The sequence below is a fragment of the Canis lupus genome, chromosome 3 (genome assembly GCF_048164855.1).
Source record: "Canis lupus baileyi chromosome 3, mCanLup2.hap1, whole genome shotgun sequence".
Lineage (NCBI taxonomy): Eukaryota > Metazoa > Chordata > Mammalia > Carnivora > Canidae > Canis > Canis lupus.
In genome coordinates, this window is record NC_132840.1 from 77,932,864 (window position 1) to 77,956,275 (window position 23,412).

At 50.6% G+C, this 23,412-nt stretch overlaps 1 protein-coding gene across 1 annotated transcript in view; it reads right to left on the minus strand.

The window, feature by feature from the left end:
• CLMP (CXADR like membrane protein) overlaps window positions 1-13,128 on the minus strand; it is a 99,063-nt gene extending 85,935 nt beyond the window's left edge. Inside the window, 1 exon segment of the mRNA XM_072822426.1 lies at window positions 13,004-13,128. Within this exon segment, the coding sequence (XP_072678527.1) occupies window positions 13,004-13,037 (34 nt within the window). The 5' untranslated portion in view covers window positions 13,038-13,128.
• Window positions 13,129-23,412: the final 10,284 nt, after the last annotated feature.

Here is a 23,412-nt window from a genome sequence, read left to right on the forward strand (position 1 = left end):
AGTCTAGCCTTTCACCCCAAGTGGGTCACACGTGGGACTCCTGACTCCTTCCTTCCTCGGCCTATACACCTGTCTGGGTGTCAACACACATCACCTGAGGTTACGGCCAAGCTTTTCCCAGGGCAGGTAACTCAGGTGCGAACCTTCCATTTCCCCAACCCCTGTCAAAGGCGCCTTAGGTCCTGCTCTACAGTGTCTTATTTTTTTCTTTTAAGATTTTATTTATTCATGAGAGATAGAGAGAGAGATAGGCAGAGGGAGAGAGAGAGAAGCAGGCTCCGAGCAGGGAGCCCGATGTGGGACTTGATCCCGGGTCCGTGGCCAAAGGCAGGCGCCAAACCGCTGAGCCACCCAGGCGTCCCTCTACAGTGTCTTAGACGTTTCTAATGTTCTGTGGGGATCTTGGGCAGGTTTTACAGAATCCGGTCCAGTGGGTCTGGGGTGGGGCCTGAGACGCTGCCTGTCTAACCAGCCCCCTGAGAGAACACTGCTGCTAGTCTGAGCACCAGACTCTGGGTAGTGAGATGGTTGACCAGTAGACCGGCTTTCTCAGAACCTTCATGGTTTGGTGCTAAAAATCCTGCACTCTGAGTCCTGAGAAACCCCTCAGTCTTGGACAAATCAGGATGGTTGGTCACCATACATATCAAATCGTAAACCTTCCCAGAGTAAATAGCCATATCTGGCAACGATGTTCCACTCTGCACACTCGGTGAGCTTTGGTGGCTAGCGGACAACCAAGGACAGGGCGGGAGCAGTGAAGAGGACCGCTGAGTGCTGTGGGATGCTGGAGCTCCCAGGCCTGTGGAGGAGTGGGACGGGCAATGATTGGGGGGCCAGGAGAACTGGTTTCTTGTTCTGGTTCTGCTACTAACTAGGGAAAACTCCTTAACCTCTGATCCTTTTCTATAAAATGGAGGCTGACACTACCTGCCTCATGACGCCGTCATGGAGAGCTAACATGTGAAAGCACTAAGCCTGGAAATAAAATAAAATTAAGTTACAACAAAACAAAACAAATGAAATAAAAATATCTTTAAAATCCCACCAGTGCTTTCTGTGATCATTGACTGACTTGTGTTTCTTCTGCTCGCCATGCCTCAGTGATAGATACCACGCTGGCTAGTGACGCGTGGGGTAAATCCACCAAGATAGAGGAGAAAGGAAAGCAAAGGAGGACTTTCAACTCTATGTGCCCCAGAAAGAGCCATTGACCCCCAGAGGGCCTAGAAAGGGCCAGGAAATGAGCCGGTCAGCATGGCTGGGTTGGCTTTCTCCGCTAATGAAGCTAAAAGTTCAGATTATGCTGGAAGGAAAAGCCACGTGTTCCCCAAATTATTACAGTACATGGAAAATAAATCACCAAAGTGTAGAAGGCCTGAACAACTACAGGCTCCCCACCACGAGATGTAAAGCAGAGGGTTTTCAGGGTGTCTTGCCACCTCCCACCTGTGGACCTGCTCACCGTGCATCTCTCACCATCCCCTTAGAGAGAGGGTGTAGGCCCTCCAGGGAGCAGCTCAGTGTGGTCCTGGTCGGCCTCCCAGGGGGTAGGACTTCGAGGCCACTCTACCTGCAAACACTTCCACCATCTTCTGTTCCCTGCCCACGATGACCACTTCCTCGTTGGGGTGTTTTTTAGTCTGTGTGCTGCCAAAGCAAGCACTCACTGGGGTCTTTTTGATGATAAAGAATCCTCATTACAGATACCCTAGGAGGGGCACATGGTTGGCTTCAGGGGTTGAGCATCGGCCTTCCTCTCAGGTCATGATCCCAGGGTCCTGGGATTGAGTCCCACATCGGGCTCCCCGAAGGGAGCCTGCCTCTCCCTCTGCCTCTGTCTCTCTTGGTGTCTCTCATGAATAAATAAATAAAATCCTTAAAAAAATAAAATAAAATCCTTTCCCAGGTACTCTGGGAAAAGTTCACATCTTTACTTTTATAAGCTTCATTTTACATTCATTAACTTTTTCATTCCTAAGTTTGTTCACTCATTCACCTGTTTTTCCAAGTACCTACTGAGTGCCAGCCCCTGGGCTTGGTATCACAGACAGTACGATACTATCCCCTGCTCGCAGTCCCACGGCACCGACAGAGAACCCCAGACCATTGCATGATGTGGCCTAGCTATTGCAACAGGAGCAACAAGGTGCCATGGGATTCCAGAGGGGGGGGCCGCGCTCTCTGCCTGGGACCATCAGGGGAGCCTTTGCGGATGACACGATGGTGCAGCCTGTGGTCTTAAAAGGTAGGCGGGAAAAAAAAAAAAAGGTAAGCGGGTGCCGAAAGGGGGGCAAAGCACCCCCCTTTCAGGGAGGCTTCTTTGCAGAGAGTGTGGGTGTGAATGTGGGCATGTGGGATGCAGGACAGAAAGGGAAAGTGCACACCAAAGATGAGCTTTACAGAGTGCACACTTGTGTCGTCTTTCTCTGTGTGTGTGTGTGTGTGTCTCTGTGTCTCTCTGTCTTTGCCCATCTCTGTTTCTCTGTGTCCTTTTTGTCTTTCTATGTCTCTGCCTGGCTCTGTTCGTCTCTCTTTCTCCTTCTGTCCTTCTCTCTGCGTCTATCTCTGTGTTTCTCTTTCTGGCTCTCCCTCTGTCTCATCTCTCTATAACTTTCTCTCTCTCTCTCTCTCTCTCTCTCTCTCTCTGTGCCTCTCGGTCGTTCCATGCCAGATCTGAGAGCAGGACACACCAGGCCCAAAATGAGAGAGAAAGAGTGAGGGGAAGGTCAGGCTAAGGTGGCAGGCATGGGAGGGACTGTCGCTGGATTGCTCAGGGCCTGGGAAGCTGCAGGACTCCAGGCACAGGGAGTGAGAGGCAGTGGAGCAGAGAGGGTGGCTGCGGAGAGGTGGCCCCGTTTCCTCCGCTCCTCCTTTGCGGGTGGAGAGGGGAAGGCGGGAGGCTGCCGCACGTCGTCGTGGCTCTTGGCCGGAGCAGCCGGGGCATGGAACTCCACCAGAGGGAAGCAGATGGAGAGCAGGCCCCGGCTGGAAACCCAGACTCTACCTGCCTGGCCCCAGGATCATTCTGAGCAGGAATTCTAGGTCTGCAGAAATCTGGGACACTCGGCTTCGCCCTGTTTAATGAGGAGGGATGTCACCCTCTCTGCTGTTCGGGTCAGTGGAAAAAACAGACATTTTCCTTCTCACCTTGAGGTTTTCCTGTCCTCCCAAATTTAAAAAGGAAATAGAACTCAACACGTCTTGAATGTGGGTGTTGGGCACACTGCAGTCTAATTTTGGTTGGGACAAATGACTGCCTGAAAAGTGGAAAATGCAGGGACTTACACCTCCTTCTAAGGCCACGTCCTCAAAGACACTCAAAGGCAGGGCGCACCTGGGTCCCCAAGTGGTGTCCCGCCTGTGCGTCGCCACTCGCCTGGGTGCCACCCGCCTGTCTCTGCGCTCCCATCTTCCCCAGATCAGTGCAGAGGCAGGAGGCAGATGGAACATAGGACAGAACCTCTGACCTCTTAAGTCTCCACATTCTGAAGAATGGGGTCATTCCTGCCTCCCGGGTTATTATGAGGATACAAGAAATCACTCGTAGGAAAGTCCCTCCGCGATGCCGAGGACACAATAGATGCTCAATAAAACATGACCCAGCACCGAAAGCAGCAATGGGGCATGGGGTGCTTGCCTGGCCGGGGCAGCCCGGGGTTGGCACGGGCTTTCGGGAGCGTGTGGCAGGGAGGGCAGGGCCTGGGAAAGGCGTGCACACTGCGGCACCGGTCCCAGCGGCCTGCAGACTGTCTGCCCAGCAGGGTAAGGAGGGCACCTCTTGCCCAGAGCCAAGCCACACAAAACGTCCCCCTCCCAGACCAGCAGCAGGCAGCCAGTCGGGGCTCAGGTGGGTTCTGTGCACCTCTTAGGGCCCCGGAGCAGGGCGACATTCCCCGAAGGACATCTAGGAACCTGTGTGCAGGGTGGAGGAGCGGTCGTGGCTGAAGCTCCCAAGGCTGGCCTGGCTGGCCTGGTGACCGCTGACTTGAGACAGAAGATCCCCACGTTGTCCCAATCCCCAGCAGGGACAGCCGGGGTCCTAACCACAGCCATTCGTTTACTCTGTGCCAGGCAGGGCGTTGAGATCCTTTATATGCATTACCTCGTTCATTGTCGCAACAAACCTATGCCATTGGTGTCAGATGCAGGGACTGGGGAGAAAAGCAGGGGCAGGACGGGGGCAGGTCACGTGATCCCCAAGTGGCATCTTGGCACTTCCACGCTGGGGTCTCAGGGCCCCGGGGCCCGGGCCCCTACAGAAGTTGCTCCACTGCTGGTCCCCACAGAAGCCTCCCCTGCTCTTCCCTTGAAGAATGATTGGAAATAATTGGAACTGTCACTGGAAGTAATGAAAAGTGACAGAGGCTGGGTTAGAGGCTCATTGCTCCAAGTCTGAACGATGCCGACCAACCCAAGCCTAAATTTAAACAATGAAGTCACAAAGCAATTTCCCCCTCCAAGATTTGATTTCCCCGCCCTCCCGCCAAGAAAAGGAAGACGACGGCGGGGCCGAGTCTCTGCTCAATACAATGGATTTCTTTTGGAACAATAAAGTCCTTCTTGGCTTGATCCCATTTGCTCTCCATGTAGACAAATACCAATAACAACCCTGGGTGAGCAGACTACCATTCTAAATTAAGAGATTCAAATTCATCGATATATCTTTCCCTTTTTCTTTCTTTCTTTCTTTCTTTTTTTTTTTTTTTTTAACATCCCCGGAGGGATGCAGAAGCAGAGGTAGCTATGTCGTTGGCAGGTGGTGATAAAGAAAGAGACCATAATTTTCAAAAGGCAAGGACATTAGGAGGTTCAATCCCTCCAGGAAGCACCTGGCTGAATGCCAAGGACACACACCGCTTAAATATCCTTTCTGATGATGATGGGGGGTGAGCCAGCAAGCCACCAGCTGTTTATTTAGCACCAGCCTCACGATGTGCAAGTGCCGTGAGGGACGCAAGAATATCAGGCCCAGTCCCTGAAGACCCACAGAGAAGAAATACCCTATTTCCACAAGACAGCTCAAAATTAAGCTCCTTCCTCCTTGGGACTCCTAGAAATCTTGGTACTTTCCTGGATGCTACTAGCACTTTCATTTATCTGTAATTCCTTGTTCAGGCACACGTCACCCCCACTGGGCTGAGTTCTGAGATGGTAGAAATGGCACCTTTCGTGTGACCTGGGAGCCTAGTACGGGGCCTGAAGCAGACAAGGAGCCTCCCTTCCACAACTGTTTTGTGAGAGCCTGTGGAGGAAGTCAAAATTGTGTAAATGTGGAAGGGAGGCCAAGGAGCAGCCGATGCCATCCATGAGGCAGCATGAGCTCGGAGAAGCTGCTCGGTGAAGGCCAAGAGCTCCATGGTTTGGCTTGGCTCTTCATTCTCTGCCATTTCTAGTTCTTCCTTCTTCTCTCCTGTTGCTTTTCTGACCTGACCTCTCCAGATCCCCCTTGCGGCCTCGCTTCAGAAAAGCCTCCCCCATATTCCCCACTGACTGGGGACCCATTCTGAGGATGGCTGCCCCCTTTCCCCTTCCCCGTAGGCACAAAGGAAACCACTTTCTCCCCCGATTTCTACTGAAACGAAGCAGCCTTCAATCTTATCACCGCCAGACTCTGGCTGACGCTAGACACCCAGCGACCCGGCTGACTGTCACTAACAAAATAAAGGTTGTTTGAGTTCAGCATTCCTTCCCACTTTGGTCTATATGGTGCCAAAGGAAATAAACTTTGGTTTTTCCAGAATCCAGACAGTTAGGAAGTTCAGATAACTAGATTTTTTTTGAGGGGTACAGTCTGCATTCTTTTTTTTGGGGAGGGGGGAGCAAAGGAGTCAAAACTGGTGGAAACAGGAATTTAACTACAAGAGCAACATAAAGGGCAATCATACCCAAACCTACACCATCACCACCCACGGGCTCAGGATGGTATACTAATTAGGATAGCTAATGAACCTAACCCCCCCCAGCAGGGCAAGGTGTCCACAATAACCTTGATTACTACCAGAGCCTTCTGATTAATCAGAAGAGCTAGTAATCCCTGTAAGGATAGATGCAGGAATCCTTAACCCAAACAAACCAGATGAACCATTTGAATGAGATAGCAGAAAGGGGGTAGGTGATAAATGTTCTCACTGAATTTTCCACTGTGGGATTTATTGTTTGGCATCCTATATACAAAGCCTCTGCTTCTTGGTAACACAGAAGCCTTGATTTCAGAAGAACTATGTCCCTCCTGGTAAGCGAAAAGCAGATGGTCTTTGGAATCCGAGGTGCTAGGTTTGTGTCCTGGCTTAGCTGTTTACTAACAGGGTAATCTTGAGACACTTACTCGGTTTCTCTAAGCCTCAGTTTATTTATCTGAAAAATGGCATAACAATGATATTTACCCTCAAAGAGTGATTTAAAGATGAGGTAAAGTATGTTAATATACTTTGTAAATTGCTGAACCCTGTACAAATGTTAGACATGAATTCTACTGTCATAATAATCCTACTCATATAATCCTCTCTCAGATACTATAAGTAACCTAATAATACCCAATTCATATTTCAAAACCCAACCAAAAGTTCAAACCATGCAAGGAACCCATTAAACCACACACTTAATAGGCACACCTTATTATCTGTGAATTATGCCTTAATTTTAAAAATTGAGGGAAATGCTTAACATTTGCAAATAGCTTCATTAGACCCTCTACCCAGAAGTCTAGCCAGGTGTCCATGCTTGGGCCTGTTTTATAGGTAACTCTGCTTAGGATGAGGTCCTTTAGGTGAATATTTCAGTTACTAAACTTGGGAAATAGGTCGCTGACCATCTACCATGACCTGAAATGATGCTCCCTGGCTAACAGTGCTACAGTACAGTCCTACTACTGCTCTCTTCACATTAGGTAGCTGGCCCCTCTAGATTTATAATCATATGCAACCAATTGCCATGAGTGGACAGTGCCTGAAAAGAATCAGATACTGCCATGCTTACCCACATGTTCCTAAACACTACCACATCTAGACCAACCAGCAAATTCTCAGAATTTAAAAAAAAAATCAGACAATGTTAGTGGTATAAGGAAACTGAGATAACCTTAATCTAATAATCTCATTTTACAGCAAAAGAAATTGAGGCTCATGGGACACCTGGGTGGCTCAGCGGTTGAGTGTCTGCCCTCGGCTCAAGGTGTGATCCTGGGGTCCTGGAATCGAGTTCCACATCAGGCTCCCCGCATGAAGCCTGCTCCTCCCTCTGCCTGTGCCTCTGCCTCTCTCTGTGTGTCTCTCATGAACAAATAAATAAAATCTTAAAAAAAAGAAACTGAAGCTCAGAGTGGTAGGACTTTCCCAGAATAACCTAGCAAAATTATGAAGTAGCTAGAGCTATTGGTTTCCCATTCTATTCCTTATCACACACACACACACACACCCCTTTGGAACTTTGGGTATAATCCTTTTTCCAGAATACAGCAGACATTCTACAAGACACTGTAGAAGTTTCCAGGATTTCCACTTAGGATGGCTAACTTGAAATGTTACGACATCTGCCCTATTTTTCAGGCAATTTCTCAACATAAAAACCAATGCCAATTATTCAGCATTTAGCTCATTTAACTGAAGCATCTGAAGAGCAATTGTGATCTTGAAGTTTGACTACACGAGCTGAAAAGGAAGGAGAGACTTTTCTAGTTCAAGAATGTGAGATAGGACAAATTATGGAATTTGGGTTCTAGTCATGGCCCTTCTATGAACCTAGCTGTTTAACTTTAGCCAAGTCTCTCTGAACTTTGGTTTCTTCATCATAAAAAAAAGGGATAGGTTTTGGGATGCCTGGGTGGCTCACCAGTTGAGCATCTGCCTTTGGCTCAGGGCGTGATCCTGGAGTTTCAGGATCAAGTTCCACATCGGGCTCCCTGCATGGAGCCTGCTTCTCCCTCTGCCCATTTCTCTGCCTCTCTCTCTCTCTCTATGTCTCTCATGAATAAATAAAATATTCAAAAAAAAAGGTGGGGGGATAGGTTTAGATCAAGGATTCACTTGATAGGAAGGGCATCAGGAGGTCCCTAGAAGTTTCGACAAAATGCAACGTATGTGTCTTTTTCTAAGCAGTTTTGTGGTTTTCATCAAATTCTCAGTGGGGTCTGAGATTCCAAATTTTAAGAATCTTTGATTTTTAGGGATGCCTGGGTGGTTCAGTCAGTTAAGCATCTGCCTTCAGCTCAGGTCATGATCCCGGGGTTCTGGGATCAAGCCCCACATCAGGATCCCTTTTCAGTGGACAGTCTGTTTTTCCCTTTGCCACCTGTCCGTACCCCGTTCATGCTCATGCTATCTCAAATAAATAAATAAAATTTAAAAAAAGAACTTTCCATTTTTAGACAGTCTCTTAGCTTCTCCCCAGTTCTGACAATCTTTGGCTCCACCTTTTAAAAATGTCTATCTAGTTCATTACCATTAGGTACATTCATGAAATACACTCATGTATATACTGCCCAGCTGAGTACAAGACAAAAATAGGATGAGACAAGACAGGAGCCTACTGGAGGAATGTATCATTGTTATGGCCATCATCATTAATGTGGGAAGATGAAGGCAGATGAAGGCAGGGCATGGAATCCTACTGAGACCTGTCACTGAACTACAGACCAATGGACCATGCAGTCAAGCCTTCCTCAAATTCATTTTCTGGGAAACAAAGCTCCTTCCCACCCTGGTAGAAATTTCAATGAAGAAATCTATCGTGAATCTGGTACTAATGTCCTTCCTATAACAAAATAAGTTTGTGTAACAAATATATTATCTGGTCCCTGTGCATGTGATGTTCTATATATAATTTTTTTAAAAGGTACTGGTCCTGTTTGTATAAATGGACAAGAAAGCCCAAAAGGAAGTTGAGTTAAAACTAGGCTATGTGTGGAGCATCTGAGTGGTACAGTTGGCTGAACATCCATCTCTTGGTTTTGGCTCCGGTTGTGATCTCAGCATTATGAGATCAAGCCCCATGTAAGGCACCACACTCAGCACGGAGTGTGCCTGAGAGTCCCTCTCCCTCTCCCTCTGCCCCTCCCACTAGTGCACTCTCTCTCAAGTAAATAAATAAATCTTAAAAAAAAAACAACAACCCACAACTGGGATCCTTACAGTTGCGTCATTCCATAGAGTAGCAATCCTCCTAATCCTTTGCCTCTTGACCTTAAGTGTTCCAAATGTTTAAAAAATCTGAGTATCTTAACAATTGGCCCACAGCTTTGAGTCTATGCAAGGTACTGAAAGTGGCACACAGATGAATGAGACACTACCCTGTCTGCATGGAGCTTAGGCTCTCACTGGGCCATTAGATGAGCATTAGGATCACCATCACGCAAAGCCACATAACAGAAAGGCTACTGTGACTCAAAAGAAGGAAAGTATATCCTGATTGGGGGAAATCGTGCATAGGCATATGGAGGAAGTGGTATTTGGGGTGAGATCTGGAGTGTGAGCATGATTTCGATCTTCAGGGTGGAGAGTTAGAGGGCATCTTTGGTGGAGAGACTATCATAAACCGAAGCATAGAAACGGAAGGAAACACGGGGCATGTTTAGGGCACAGGAAAGAATCTCAATTCCCTGCAGAGTTGCCTGGAGTGGGAGGAACAGAGTTGTGAATGACACTGTAGCATCTAACAGGAGAATGAAGTGTTTGTACTCAATGTCATAAACAATGGAGATTTCCAAAGGTTTATGAAGGAAGAGACTAAGGTCATAGAATTATAGAAATTGTATTTATTTATTTTTTAAATTATTTTTTAGAATCATAGAAATTTTAAATGAAAGATCTCCTTACCTGTGTTTTAGGGACAAGAGAGTCAGAACAAGAACCCAGAGAGTTTGCCAGATTCTAAAGTCCAGGGTAGAAAAGGGGGTTCAGGCAGGAGGCCAATATAGTGGCCATCATAGAAGTCCAAGTGAGATCTTAAGGTGAAATGAGGACCTGAGCATCAAGGTGGGGTGGTGGGGGGAGAAGGCAAGGGGTAAGAGGAGGGACTGGGGCCGGGGAAGCCTGTGAAGTATCCCTTCTCTCTCCTCCATGGAGCTCAGAACATTTCTCAGTTCATTCACATCAGAGAGGTGTGGCATTTGATTTCATTCACTGGCAGGTCCAGAAAGCATGAGGTCAACGGGTCCACCCTTGCTCAGATTATGAACACTGAGCCCTCCCAACTCCCCTTCAGCACTGTGCATTCTATAGAAAGAAAAAAAAAAAAAAAAGGCCAGAGATCATGCCAGCAGCGATCATAAGCAGCCCTGGAACTGTCCCTTTAAGGGACCAGTAGCCGATTTTAGGATTCAGGCAACTCTGAGGCTTTTCTTTCTGGCTTCCTTAGAGTGCCAGGCATACCAGGGCTCAAAACCGCTCAGCAAATAAGGTCCATCCCACCCACAGGAGTGCTTCCCTGGGGCCTTCCAACCCAGGAAGGAATGTCAGGCATAGAGGGGTCCCTTCCAGGGTTTCTCCCTCCGTGGGTGATCTCTGGATCACCAACATCACCTCAGGTCTCCTGCCTTGTCCCTTGTCTGGATCCTTCAGCTTATGGACTCTGTGACTTTTCACTTGAACTCGGATGGCAGGAGCCTGAGCATGTCTGACAAAGAACACAGATGTGGCAAAAGCTGAATAGTGGGTGTGAGTGACAAACATCCAGTTGCGCAGAATGCTAAGTCTGTGCTCTCCTTTTTCTCTTCCACATGGCCTGTCGCCTGTCGTTTGCTCTCATTTTATAAGGACAGAATCAACAAAGGAATCGTGAGAGGCAGCTTCTATGATAAGAGACTATCAGCCCAACAGATTTGTTTTCTCCCCACAGGAACGGTCACCCACAGCAGGCAGTCAGTAAAGAAGGGACGGTGAACCAATGACATCTTTTTTTCCAATGACATCTTTTGATGCTGTCTCGCCAGTTCCTCTTTCTCATGAACCAAGAGGATGACTATTAGCAAGGCCGGCCAGTTGATTTCAACTGACCGTGGGGGACAAAGTCACTTGTCACTTTCCACTTGTCACTTTCCACTATATCCCTGGTATAGAGCAGGGGTTCAAACTCCTTTCGCTGAGCTTTCTATCCCTTGCCCAGACCCCTCCTTCAGGGCAGGTTCACCTTGACCTCTCACCCTTGGCGAAGAGGGCTACACCAGATGCCACTCCAAGGAACACCTTTAAGTCCTTCTGTAGGGACAGAAGGCTGTACATGGGGCGCTTTAGCGAGCACCCTCTCAAGGCAAACAACCTACATTCAAATCCCATCTCTGTTCATTAGGAGCTTATGGCCTCAAGCAAGTTACCTGACCTCTTTACACCTTGACTCCTTCAGCTGTACAACGGGGCAAACAACAGTGCGCAGCCAATAGGACCGGCGTGAGGGAGAAATGACTCAACAAGACAGTTCATATCAAGTGCTCAGCAGAAGTACTTAAAGAATCCCAGCTGTTTTTAGTAAAGGGGGGGATGCGTTTCTGAACTTTTGAGTCCAGTGAACATCTGGTGATTCACAGCGGGGTGGAGGCCAGGAAAGGTGACAAAGGTGCCACCCAGCTATGCCAGCTGTGCACAGGGGCAGTCTGGCAATACTCGGCCAGTATCTGAAGGAGCTGAGAAGGTAGTGGCTGCCCACCTGCCCCACCTGAGTGACAGCTGAGGCTAATCCACCCGGGTGACTGCTGACCTGAGGCTGGCCTAGAAAGGCGTGCTTGGGGCCTAGTCAGTTTGTAAGCTTAAGAACAAAAGAGAGAAAGCGAGCTCTAGAAGTCCCCTTCAGGGTGGCTTTTTAGTTGCTTCTTCACTTTGGTGTGGGGATTTTTCTAGACATCAGGCCCCCGCACACCCCTGGTGTTTTAGGCTGTCAGAGCTTACAAGGGATCTGGGAACCATCTAATTTGCTTGTTTCGAGCTAAGGAAACCGAAGCCCTGGGTGGTGAGCTGTCCGTGATCACCCAGCTGGGCAGCTGGAAACCAGGACTCGTGGTCAGGAGGTCTGGTGCCCTGGGCAGCGTGCACTCTACTACACCCAGCGGGCTCCTGGGTTTTCTGAACCCGGGGCTAACTTTTCGGCCTGGGGTGGGGGGGAGCCGGCACGCACGCACGGGGTCCAACGCCTGTCACCGTTTTTGTTGGGCTCTCCTGCCCCCCCCCCCCCCAGGCCCCCAGGGCCCCCGGGCCTCGGATGCTCCGGGTCCTCCTGTCAGTTCTTGTCCACACACATCCTTGGTGCAACTGCTGTCCTGCCCTGTCCTGCAAACCTGCCTGCTTCCCGCCCAGGTGAGAATGTGCCGCAGGGCCTCTCTCACACCCAGGTGGACACCCCGAGAGCTCTCCTCTCTGCCCCGGAACCTCTCTTTCTTCCCTTGCACTCCATTTTCTTCCTTCTTTCTGACCCTCTGCAGCCCCATCTCCCCCGTCCTGCGCTTCTGCTTCATATTCCCCTTCTCCCCTCTTTCCTCTCGAGCTCCCCACCCCTTGGGCTTCCCGGTCTTCTAGCCCTCGCCGGGGCATCTCCCTGGTCCTGCCTTGTCCCTCTCCACCTTTCGTCTCCTCCGCCTCTTCCTCCATCCCCTGCGCCTCCCCTCCAACACATCTGTTTCTAATCTGAGCCCTCGAGGCGCCTGTTTGAAACAAAAAAGCTCCCCCCCCACCCCCAGGAACCTGGCACAGAAATTCCAGAAGAAACCTTCCTCCCTCCCCCAATTCTCCCGCCTGCCCCAGAGATACTCCCGAAACCAAACCCCAACCACCCCCCGCCCCCGCCCCCGCCCAGCCCAAGCCCAGGCCCTCCACCTCGGACCGTTCGCGGCCAAACTCCGCCGGGAACCAGCCGCAGCCCGCGGCCGCCCCCGGGCCCAGCTGTGCGAGGCGCGCCCCCGGCCACTGGGCGGGCCCCCGCGCCAGATGTGCGCCCGCGGAGCGCCCTCCGGGGGGCTGCGGGCACCGCCGCTCGGAGCCGGGTCGGCGCGCCGCGGGGCTCCCCCGCCCCGAGCACTCACCTCGCCAGAGCAGGACGACGAGCAGGACGCGCATCCCGGCGCCCGGGCGCGGGCACGGCCCCGCTCAGCCGCTGCGGGGCTCCGGGGCGGCCGGGCGCAGCCGACGGACCTCGGACGAGCCGGGCGCCGCGCCTCGGGGAGCGCGCGGGGCGGCTGCGGCCATGTGCCGGCGCGGGAGCCCGCCCCGCGCCCCCGCCCCGCGCCCCCGCCCCGCGCCCCCGCCCGCGCCCCCGCCCGCGCCCCCGCCCGCGCCCCCGCCCGCGCCCCCGGCGCCGAGGGGCTTCCAGCGCTCGCCCCGCAGCTCGCGCCCGGACGGGAGCGGGGACCAGGGTCGCGGAGGGAAGGGCCAGGCGGAAAGGCGCTACCGCTCCGCGGAACACTTTTCCCTGTTTGGAAAGAAAAAGAAGTGAAGAAAGAGAGAGAGGGGGAAAAAAAAAAAAGAGTGAGCTGGAACCACATGGTCACCTCCCACCGGCAGCCCCTCCCTCGCCCCCCCCCCGCACCCCGCCCGCGCCCGCCCTCGCAGCGCTGGGCCCGCCGCCGGGAGGGCAGGGGGCCGGGATGGCTGGGGCAGAGAGTGCAGGGATGGGGAGGGCAGGGGGCCGGGAGCGCAGGGGAGGGGAGGGCAGGGGGCTGGGACGGCCGGGGGCCGGGAGCGCAGCGCGGGGTGGGCGGGGAAGGCGCGGGTCTGGGAGAGCAGGGGGTCGGGAGCTCAGGGGACTGGGAGTGCAGGGATGGGGAGGGCAGGGGGCCGGGATGGCTGGGGCAGAGAGTGCAGGGGCGGGGAGGGCAGGGGGCCGGGGCCCGGAGGGCAGGGGCAGAGAGCGCAGGGGTGGGGAGGGCAGGGGCCCGGGAGCGCAGGGGCCGGGCTGCACCCGCTGGAGCAGAGGAGCGGCCCCACGGCTGCCACGGCCGAGGGCCCAGGCCTTGCCCGGCTTCCCCGCGTCGGTGCCCACTGTGTCCCTCTCCGCTTCTCCTCTGCATCTCGTTTTCGTCCCCACACCCCCTTCACCCCCTCTGCTTCCACTTCTCTCTGGATCTGCCCTCCCTCCCGCCTCCATCTCCTCTGTTTCCCTCCCATTTACACTCTTCTGGCCTCTCTCACCTCCCTCCTCTCCCTTCTCCCCTCGCTCCTCCTCTCCTCTCCTCTCCCCTGCGCTCCCTGGCTAGTTTTGTCACAGGAAACCGCAGGCTGACCAGAAGGACGCCGAGGCGTGGAGGGGGCAGCTGAGGCGGCCTAGCAGCGTCTGCTCCGCTCTGCTGGCCTCCCTGCCGGTCCTGGCAGCTCAGCCACCGTTTGCCTGGCCTTCCCTTGGCCTTTCGCGTTCGTTCTCTCTCCTTCTGCCTGTCAGCAGCCGCCCATCCTCAGATCCAGATGCGGGCAGAGCTAAGCTAGCCTGCACCCCGGGGCGTGAGGGCCGGGCTCAGGGGGACGGTCCACTGGGAAGCACTGAAGCAAACTGAAGCAAACTGCAGGGCACGTGGCGCCGGCCAAAATATGCATCACTCACTCCCTTCCGGAAGGAAAGGCCAAAGGCATGGAATTCCCTCTGCGCTTGGGCCACGCTCTGGGGCTCCAGGGACCTGGCCTCTGGGCCCTCCAGGGGCCTAGGGCCAAGGGGAGTGGGGGGGGGGCGGGGGGGCGGGAGCTTTCTGGTGGGAAGCTGGGGTCTGCCCTTGAGAGCCCTGAAGCCGGGGTGGGAGGAGACTAGAAGAGGAAAGGGCAGCAGCCAAAGCTCAGGTCTCCACTGCCTGAGGCACCTACGGAGCACAGTGTCCTGGGCTCTGAGAACCCCTGGGCCTGCACTCTCTGGTTCCCGGACTCCGGATGTCCCGGGCGCTGTGGCCTCTCCTTCAGTCACACTGAGGCCCGACAAAGGGCTCACCTTCAGCCACGCCTGTGTCTATAATCGGGAGCTGGGGCATTGCTCTGAGAAGTGGGGATGCTGTAAGGAGGGATGAAACTCTACAGGCCTGGCAGGCTGCTGGGTTCCACATTTGCCCCACTTTTTCCAGTCCTCTTTCTTTTTTTTTTTTTTTAAAGTTTTTTTGTTTTTTATTTATTTATGATAGTCACACAGAGAGAGAGAGAGGCAGAGAGAGAAGCAGGCTCCATGCACCGGGAGCCCGACGTGGGATTCGATCCCGGGTCTCCAGGATCGCGCCCCGGGCCAAAGGCAGGCGCTAAACCGCTGCGCCACCCAGGGATCCCTCCAGTCCTCTTTCTAGGGGTCTTAGATCCCAGGAGCTGTATATCCCTCTCTAGACTTTCTGGTTTTAATGAAAACCAACCCATTTCATAGATGTGGAAAAGAGAGGTATGGGACTCTCATGAGGTAACTCAGAAGGGATGGCAAAAACTGGGGCTGTTGTAGAGGCTGTGGGGTCAGCTATAAGTTGCTTTAGAATTAGAACATTTAGGGATCCCTGGGTGGCGCAGCAGTTTGGCGCCTGCCTTTGGCCCAGGGCGCGATCCTGGAGACCCGGGATCGAATCCCACGTCGGGCTCCCGGTGCATGGAGCCTGCTTCTCCCTCTGCCTGTGTCTCTGCCTCTTTCTCTCTCTCTCTGTGACTATGACTATCATAAATAAATAAAAAAAAAATTAAAAAAAAAAAGAATTAGAACATTTATTCATTTCATCCTCCCTTCTACAGTAAGTATTTATTATGCATCTACTCTGGGCCAGGTGCTTTCTTTAGGTGGTGAGGACACAAAATGAATAGAGCTTGGTGACTGAAATTTTTTGATATTTGGAAGTAGTATGTCTGGGCACCACCTACAGATTAGGGATTATATTAATTATTTAACATTTATCTTTGCATTTAACTCTTACAACAATGCTAAGAGATAGGCATTTTTAATTCCGTTTTATTTATTTATTTATTTAAAGATTTTGTTTATTATTTATGAGAGACTCAGAGAGAGAGAGCAGAGACACAGGTAGAGGGAGAAGCAGGCTCCATGCAGAGAGCTGGATGTGGGACTCGATCCCTGGTCTCCAGGATCACACCCTGGGCTAAAGGCGGCGCTAAACCGCTGAGCCACCCGGGCTGCCCTAATTCTGTTTTAAAGATGAGGAAACCATCACCTAAGAAAAGTAATATCTTGCCCCAGGTTACAAAATATCAAAACCCTACTCTTTGGGGCACCTGGGTGGCTCAGTTGGTTAAGTGTCTACCTTCAGCTCAGGTCATGATATCAGGATCCTGGGATCAGCTCTGCATCCAACTCCCTGCTTGGCTGGAAGTCTACTTCTCCGGAGCTCTCCTTCTCCCAGCTAGCACTTTCTCTCTCGTTCTCTGTTTCTCAAATACCTAAAAATTTTTTTAAACCTTCTCTTCTACTCTTAATATTCTAATTTAATATCCTAAAATATTATTATTATTATAAAAGATTTAAAAGCTCTGAGTATTTTCATTTTCCATTTTATACTTCTTGCCTAATAGGGGGAGTTGAAATATTCACAGCTACAAATCATATGTGAATGTGTTGGAAAAATGTTTATTCTTAAAGGCTGAGGAAGGTGGGAAGGAAAATGTATAGAGAAGGTGACTTTGGTTATTTGTGCTTTAAAATTTTATTAATTATTTTGAATAATTTCAGACTTACAGAAAAGTTGCAAAAATAGTACAAAGAGTTCTTGGATACTTGTCACCCAGACCCTTCCTTTTGATTTCTTTCTAAAGGAGATTTTTTTTTTTTTTAAGATTGTATTTATTCATGAGAGACACAGAAACATAGGCAGAGGGAGAAGCAGGCTCCCTGTAGGGGAGGCCCCGCCCCATGCTTTAATTTCTCCCCAGTTGACATTTTCTCAGTATTATCTCTTTTTTTTCTTTTTTAGATTTTATTTATTTGAGAGAGAGTGCATGGGTGAGCAGGGGGAAGAGCAGACAGAGAGTGAGAAGCAGACTTCACGCTGAGCTGGGAGCCCAATGCGGGGCTTGATCTCCCTTGTAGGGAGCCTGATGTGGGACTCGATCCCAGGACCCTGGGATTATGACTTGAGCTGGAGGCAGATACTCAACCACTGAGCCACCCAGGCCTCCCTCTAAAGGTGACATTTTTGCAAAAGTTCTAAAGCCCCATCTTTACTCCCCCTCTCCTCCCCCCCAGCACTGTGGACTTTCTCATGAACCTGGTGACACCATTTACTGCTTGAGGGCTGGTATGTGCAGGAGGACAGATGTGTGTGGGTGTAAGCAGGCGTGTGTTTAAAGCTACATCGCTTAAGTTAAAGGTAACAAGACTTCACTCCAAGTCATTAGTCATCAGCATATGAAATGGGTTGACTAGGCTGAGATTAGGTCATAAACACTCGGTTTTCCCAGGTCCAGAGTCTCAGAACCATTTGGCATATGTTTCTTGGAAAGAGTCTTTGCTTCCATAAAGATGACTGTCTCTCTATCTGCAGCCTCTTTTTTGTTATCCTGTGGGCCCATAGAGGAGAGTGCCTCGGGATGGCTCACAACTCAGCAGCCCATTGCCTACCTACACTATATCCCACGCTGACCTGGCTGGGCATCATGGGAATCCAAAGTGGTATGTGGCAGTGCTTACCCTAAATGGATCTCTCTGTCCAGTGGGAGAGAAAACGTCAACATGTGAAATGCCTCAACAACAATACAAGAAAGTTATGTAGTTAAGTGCCTGAATCCATTATCCTGACAGTAAGAAGCACTGCAAATTCCAAGAAAGAAGGAAGCATTGTAGGCTGGGTGGTTGCGAAGTTTCCTTGGGAGAACAAGGCTTGAGTCAAGCCTTGGGGGGGGGGGGGGATGAATAGACTCTGATTAGGTGAGAGGACCTGGGGAGGACCATTGGTGGGCACTTCTGGACAGTGACGTAGACGTCGGAATAGTCTGGTGTATTCAGGGGCCATCGAATGAAATGAAGTACGTGAAATGAAAAGTTGGTGTTGGGGCAAAATGCCCTGGAACAGTTAGCCTGAGGCAAGAATGGTGGATCCTGAATGTGAGGCAGAAGATTCTGGAAACTATTCTGCAGCTTCTCCAGACTCATTGAAAAGATTTAAGCAAAGGGGACTTTGATAAGAACCATACTTTAGGAAATATAAATTAGCAGCTTTTGCCCAGAGGTGACCCCAAGGTTTGGCCAAGAGTGGACAGTTTTAGCACCCCTCTCCTATCCATCAGACTCCCTCCCCTGCCCCGTGCTTTCATTTCTCCCCAGTTGACATTTTCTCAGTATTATATATTTTTTTCTTTTTTAGATTTTATTTATTTATTTGAGAGAGAGAGAGCATTAGTGAGCAGGGGGAGGGGCAGAGGCAGAGGGAGAAGCAGACTCCACACTGAGCTGGGAACCCAATGTAGGGCTTGATCTCAGGACCCTGAGAGCCATGCCTTGAGCCAAAGGCAGATACTTAATCAACTGAGCCACCCAGGCGGCTCTCAATATTTTCAAAAGTGATATTCACATGCAGCTTCAAGACAAGACAAGCTTTAAGACTCTATGGGGAGCCAAGAGTGCCACCCTACACCTCTTTTGTATAGGAATTTTAGAGCTGCCACGGGGTTCAGGAAACATTAAACAAAAAACTTGAAGCAGAGGAACTAGTTAGAACCTGTTACATCACATGAAGAAATGACATGAAGGTGGTGAAACGAACACAAAAGATACTTGGAAGAAAGATTACCCAGGGAGTGCCTGGGGGGCTCAATCGGTTAAGCGTCTGCCCTTAGCTCAGGTCATATTCTCAGGGTTCTGGGATTGAGCTCCACATCAGCTCTCTGCTCATTGGGGAGTCTGCTTCTCCCTCTCTTGCTCCCCTTGCTTGTGTGTGCTCTGTGTCAAATAAATAAATAAAATCTTTAAAAAAAAAAAAAAAGACTACACAGATTATAGTCAATGGTCATTGTGGGTAGGACAGGAGGTGGAAGACAAAAGAGGCATCGAAGATCTCATACGTTAAGACATAAGTGATGTCATATGTTGTTATATATATGCTAAGACAGATAGTTGTTTATTGACCTCCTAGTATATTCCAGGGCTTAGAAGCATCATCAGTAAGCCTCACAATATATTACGATAAGGAAACTAAGGTTTGGAGACATTAAATCAATTGCTTATTGTCCCATGCTTAGTAAGTGACTGAGGCAGGACGTAAAGTCAGAAGATTGAAAGCCCTTATACCTCACTGTCTTTTTTTTTTCTTTTTTTTTTTAACCTCACTGTCTTTTGATGGTACTGCTAACAAACAGTCAAGTTAGTTCACTTGTCAGGAAGGGAAAGACATATTTGAGATATGGTAACTTTGAGGGATGGGTAAACCATCATTTATCCACCCATCCATTCCTCCATCCACCCATCACCCCATCCACCCATCCTTCTACTTTTTCTTTCAATCAATAATTCAAGGGGCGCCTGGGTGGCTCAGTTGGTTAAGCACCTGCCTTCAGCTCAGGTCATGATCCTGGGGCCCTGGGATCAACCTCACATGGGGCTCCCTACTCAACGGGGAGTCTGCTTCTCCCTCTCCCACTGCCCTTCCCCTCTCTAGTGCACACACACACACTCTCTCTCTCAAATAAAGAAATAAAATCTTTTTTTTTTTTATTAATGATAGTGAGAGAGAGAGAGAGAGGCAGAGACACAGGCAGAGGGAGAAGCAGGCTCCATGCACCGGGAGCCCGACGTGGGATTCGATCCCGGGTCTCCAGGATCGCGCCCTGGGCCAAAGGCAGGCGCCAAACCGCTGCGCCACCCAGGGATCCCCAAGAAATAAAATCTTAAAAATAATTCAGCAAATCTTTAAGTATCTACTATGTGCGGAGCACAAGCAAAAGTTGCCTTTGCCCTCCAGATGCTTATGGTGAGTTACGGAAGCTAGATGACAGAAACAATCACGAAGTGCGGCGAGAAGTGCTCTGAACAGGCAGATGCAGGGGCAAGTGCAGGGGGCTGTGGAGCCACATGCAGGACCCTGGACCTAGGGTAGGAGATGTCAAGGAAGGCCTCCTGGGGGAAGCCCCGTACACAGAGGGGTGGGGAGCTCAGTGAGGAAAGAGATCCGTGCTGTCGTCTCTTCTCACAGGACCCCTGGGAAACGGACCACACATCTGTCTGTCCCTTCAGTATCCACCTGTGTCCAGTTCTGTAGGATGAAGATACAGGCTCAAGACAGCATTTAGGAGAAGGCACTTGTGGAGTAATCGCTGTACCCTGGGCTAGGAGGCAGAAAGTTTCAGTTGCCAGTGGCTTCGAGGAGGCCACCCTGACTTCACCCAGCCTTCCTTTCCTCTTTTCCTAACACCGTTCCGAGGGAGAAACGAGATTATGAAGAAAGCGCCTCCCAGGGTATAACACAAGCTCAGTAAATATTTGTTCCAATGCAGTAAGTTGAGTTCATAGGATTCCATTCCCCGCAGTAAGAAGGAGCCAACTTCTGTCTCATTTCCTTTTTCTACTAAAACAAGGTTATCTTTATATGTTCTTTCCTGTCTCGCAAGGATACTTCTTGACCTGGCCGTTCAGTGAGCTGCTTCTTTTTATGGCTGGACAGTGCGAGGCCCCAGCTGGCTTACAGGGTCGGAGCTGGATAACTTTTCCCGAGGCTGTGTCTGGGGAGCCCTGTGAGCTGATGGAGGCTAAGGGATAAGGGGTTCTCACAAAGGTAGAGAAAGCAGCTCTTCTCCCCACACAGAGGGTCTGGGAGTGGGGGAGAGGTGCCGATCCCTGGACCCTGCTCCATCCCACCACCATGAGAGGACAGCCCCAGCTTTGATTCATGTGGCCAGCTGAGGAGGCCGGATGCACAGGCCTGTCCCTTGACCAGTAGGGGAATCAAGGGCCAAGATGACACACAGAGGTTTGTGTGGCTGCTGAGCCTAAGGATTTATAGCCAGAGTCTCTGCTCTAATGCCATCTTTTTCCCTGAGGTCAGCTAAATCTGGGGTTTCCCAGCTCCTCCCTTCATCCTACTTTCAATTCCTGCTAAAGTGACACCCTTGGAGAGGCTGTTCAGACTTTGGAGGAAGACAGGCTGATTTTTTAAAAGATTTTATTTTATTTTATATTTATTTTTTTTACTTGAGAAAGAGAGAGAGCACAGCGGGAGAAGCAGACTCCCCACTGAGCAGAGAGCCAGAGAGCCCAACTCCGGGCTCAATCCCAGGACCCTGACATCATGACCTGAACCAAAGGTAGATGCTTAACCAACTCCCAGACGTCCCTTAAGACTTTATTTTTAAGGGAACCCCTGGGTGGCTCAGTAGTTTAGCCCTGCCTTAGACCCAGGGCATGATCCTGGAGTCTGGGGATCGAGTCCCGAAGGGGCTCCTGTCTCTCTCTCTCTCTCTCTCTCTCTCTCTCTGGGTCTCTCATGAATAAATAAAATATTAAAAAATAAATCAATACCACAGTAAGTGCCCTGACTCCAGTGATGTTGTTACTGGGTCTACTGGCACTCCTTTCCCCTCTCGGCATCGGGAGTATAGCATCTTGCCTTGGATGGAGAAGTCCTGCAGTTTCCTTCGAAACACACAGCGAAAGGGGTACGGGAAACATATTTGTAGCTTTCCCATTCCCCATCACTTCATTCCCCTTCTTGGAGTTGAGATCAGAATCAAAAGGTTTTTCTTTGGTTAATAACACTCAGAATTACCCTAAGATAAACTGTCAGAAAGAAACCAAATGGGGGAGCATGGGGGGCTCAGTTGGTTGAGCATCTGCCTTCTGCTCAGGTCATGATCCCGGGGTCCTGGGATGAAGCCCTGCATCGGGCTCCCTGCTCAGTGGGGAGCCTGCTTCTCCCTCTGCCTCTGCCTGCTGCTCCCCCTCCTTGTGTGCTCTCTCTTTCTCTAAAAGATAAATAAAATCTTTTTAAAAAGAAACGAAAAAGAAACCAAATGAGAGAAGAATAAGACTAAGCACTAAATTTCAGATCGTTGGCTCTAACGGAGTATGACAGGCATCCCATCTAACTCGTTTATTTTACGAAAAGGACAGGAGCTCAGAGAGGAACAGCAACTCCTCTAGGGCCACACAGCTAGTTGGTGGCATGGAAGTTCTAAGAGCCCCCATCGGACTCCTAGACCACTGTCTCGTGCGGGCCTGCTATGATCCCATGGGTGACCAGACCCACATCTGGCTTCATTCTGCAGCCAAACAGAGACCTGGGTGATTTTTCCGAGAACCCGACAGCATGTTTGCCTCTGTGACATGTAAGCACATAGCAGAGAAGGCGAACTGCCAAGCTAGAAGACAGAAATAATTCATATCTCTGCAGCTGGGGAATGGTGACTTGCTGTCTCCAGCTAGCGTGAGCCCTCATGTACTTTTCATTCATTCAGGCCTGAAAGATGTGCTCCAGCCTGAAAGCCTCCATTAGTTCCCCCTCCGCGCAGCTGCTGCCTCCACTACCAAGCTGGATGGGGTCCTTAGAGTTCCTTTAGGTTGAACTTTTTCCTTTTGCAGAGTTAGCCCCTGCCAGGGGATGTGCTATCTCAGGGTCACAGTCAAGTTAGAGGCAGAGCCAAGCTTGAGGCCCGTTGCCTAGCAACCAGCCCCCTTCTGGTTCCAGCAGCCTGGAAGATGGCCACACAGCCTCTTCCTAAAAGGTCAGGAATTGCACAGAAAAATCCGTGGTGTCTGCTGGCAGGAACAGGTGTGATAGGGCCCGGGGAAGAGCTGGGACTTTTTTCTTTCTTTGTTTTCTAGGCGTGGATGAGACTGTCAAAACCACAGTGTAAAAGTGAGGACGAGAGATGCGAAACCTGAATATGCTCCTGATGTCCTGTGGGGAACTCATATTTTTCATGGGCTGAGATGCTGAGAGCTGTCCACAGCTGCTCGCAGCTGCTCAGTGGCAAGATTGATGTCTGTGGTGGCCAGGCTGAGGGGACAGGGGTGGGGGGGAGGAGAAACACTTCCCACCTTCCCAGCCACCACACCCCCAAGCACATGACACATGTCACTGTCTTGCAGCCTCTTGCTCTGTCTGGCGTCTCTCCTGACTATACCGTTCCCAAGAGCAGGGGTGAGGAATAGGACAGCAGTGGCCAGAAGCTGCCCTCGGAGGGGCAGTGGAGAGTAGTGGACAGAGCCCGAGGAGTGATGGACGTCAGGAGACCAGGACTGCAGCAGACTTGGCTTTACTCTTACCCTGAGCAAATGATTTAACCTGAGTCTTAGTGTTTTTGTTTTTGTTTGTTTGTTGTCTGAAAAAAATAGGGATGCCAGTGCCTTGTAAACTCTTAAGTTCGTTATGAATGCAAGTGAAGTATTCTCAACACACCTCCACTAAAGAGGCTAAAAGATCAAAACACTTCCCGGGCCTCTCTTGCTCCAGGAAAGGTCATGTAACACAGTTCTGGCCGATAGGTCAGGCATAAGAGAAGTTTGCTAGGGAGTTTTCAGTAAACATTTGCTTTATACTATGTGCAA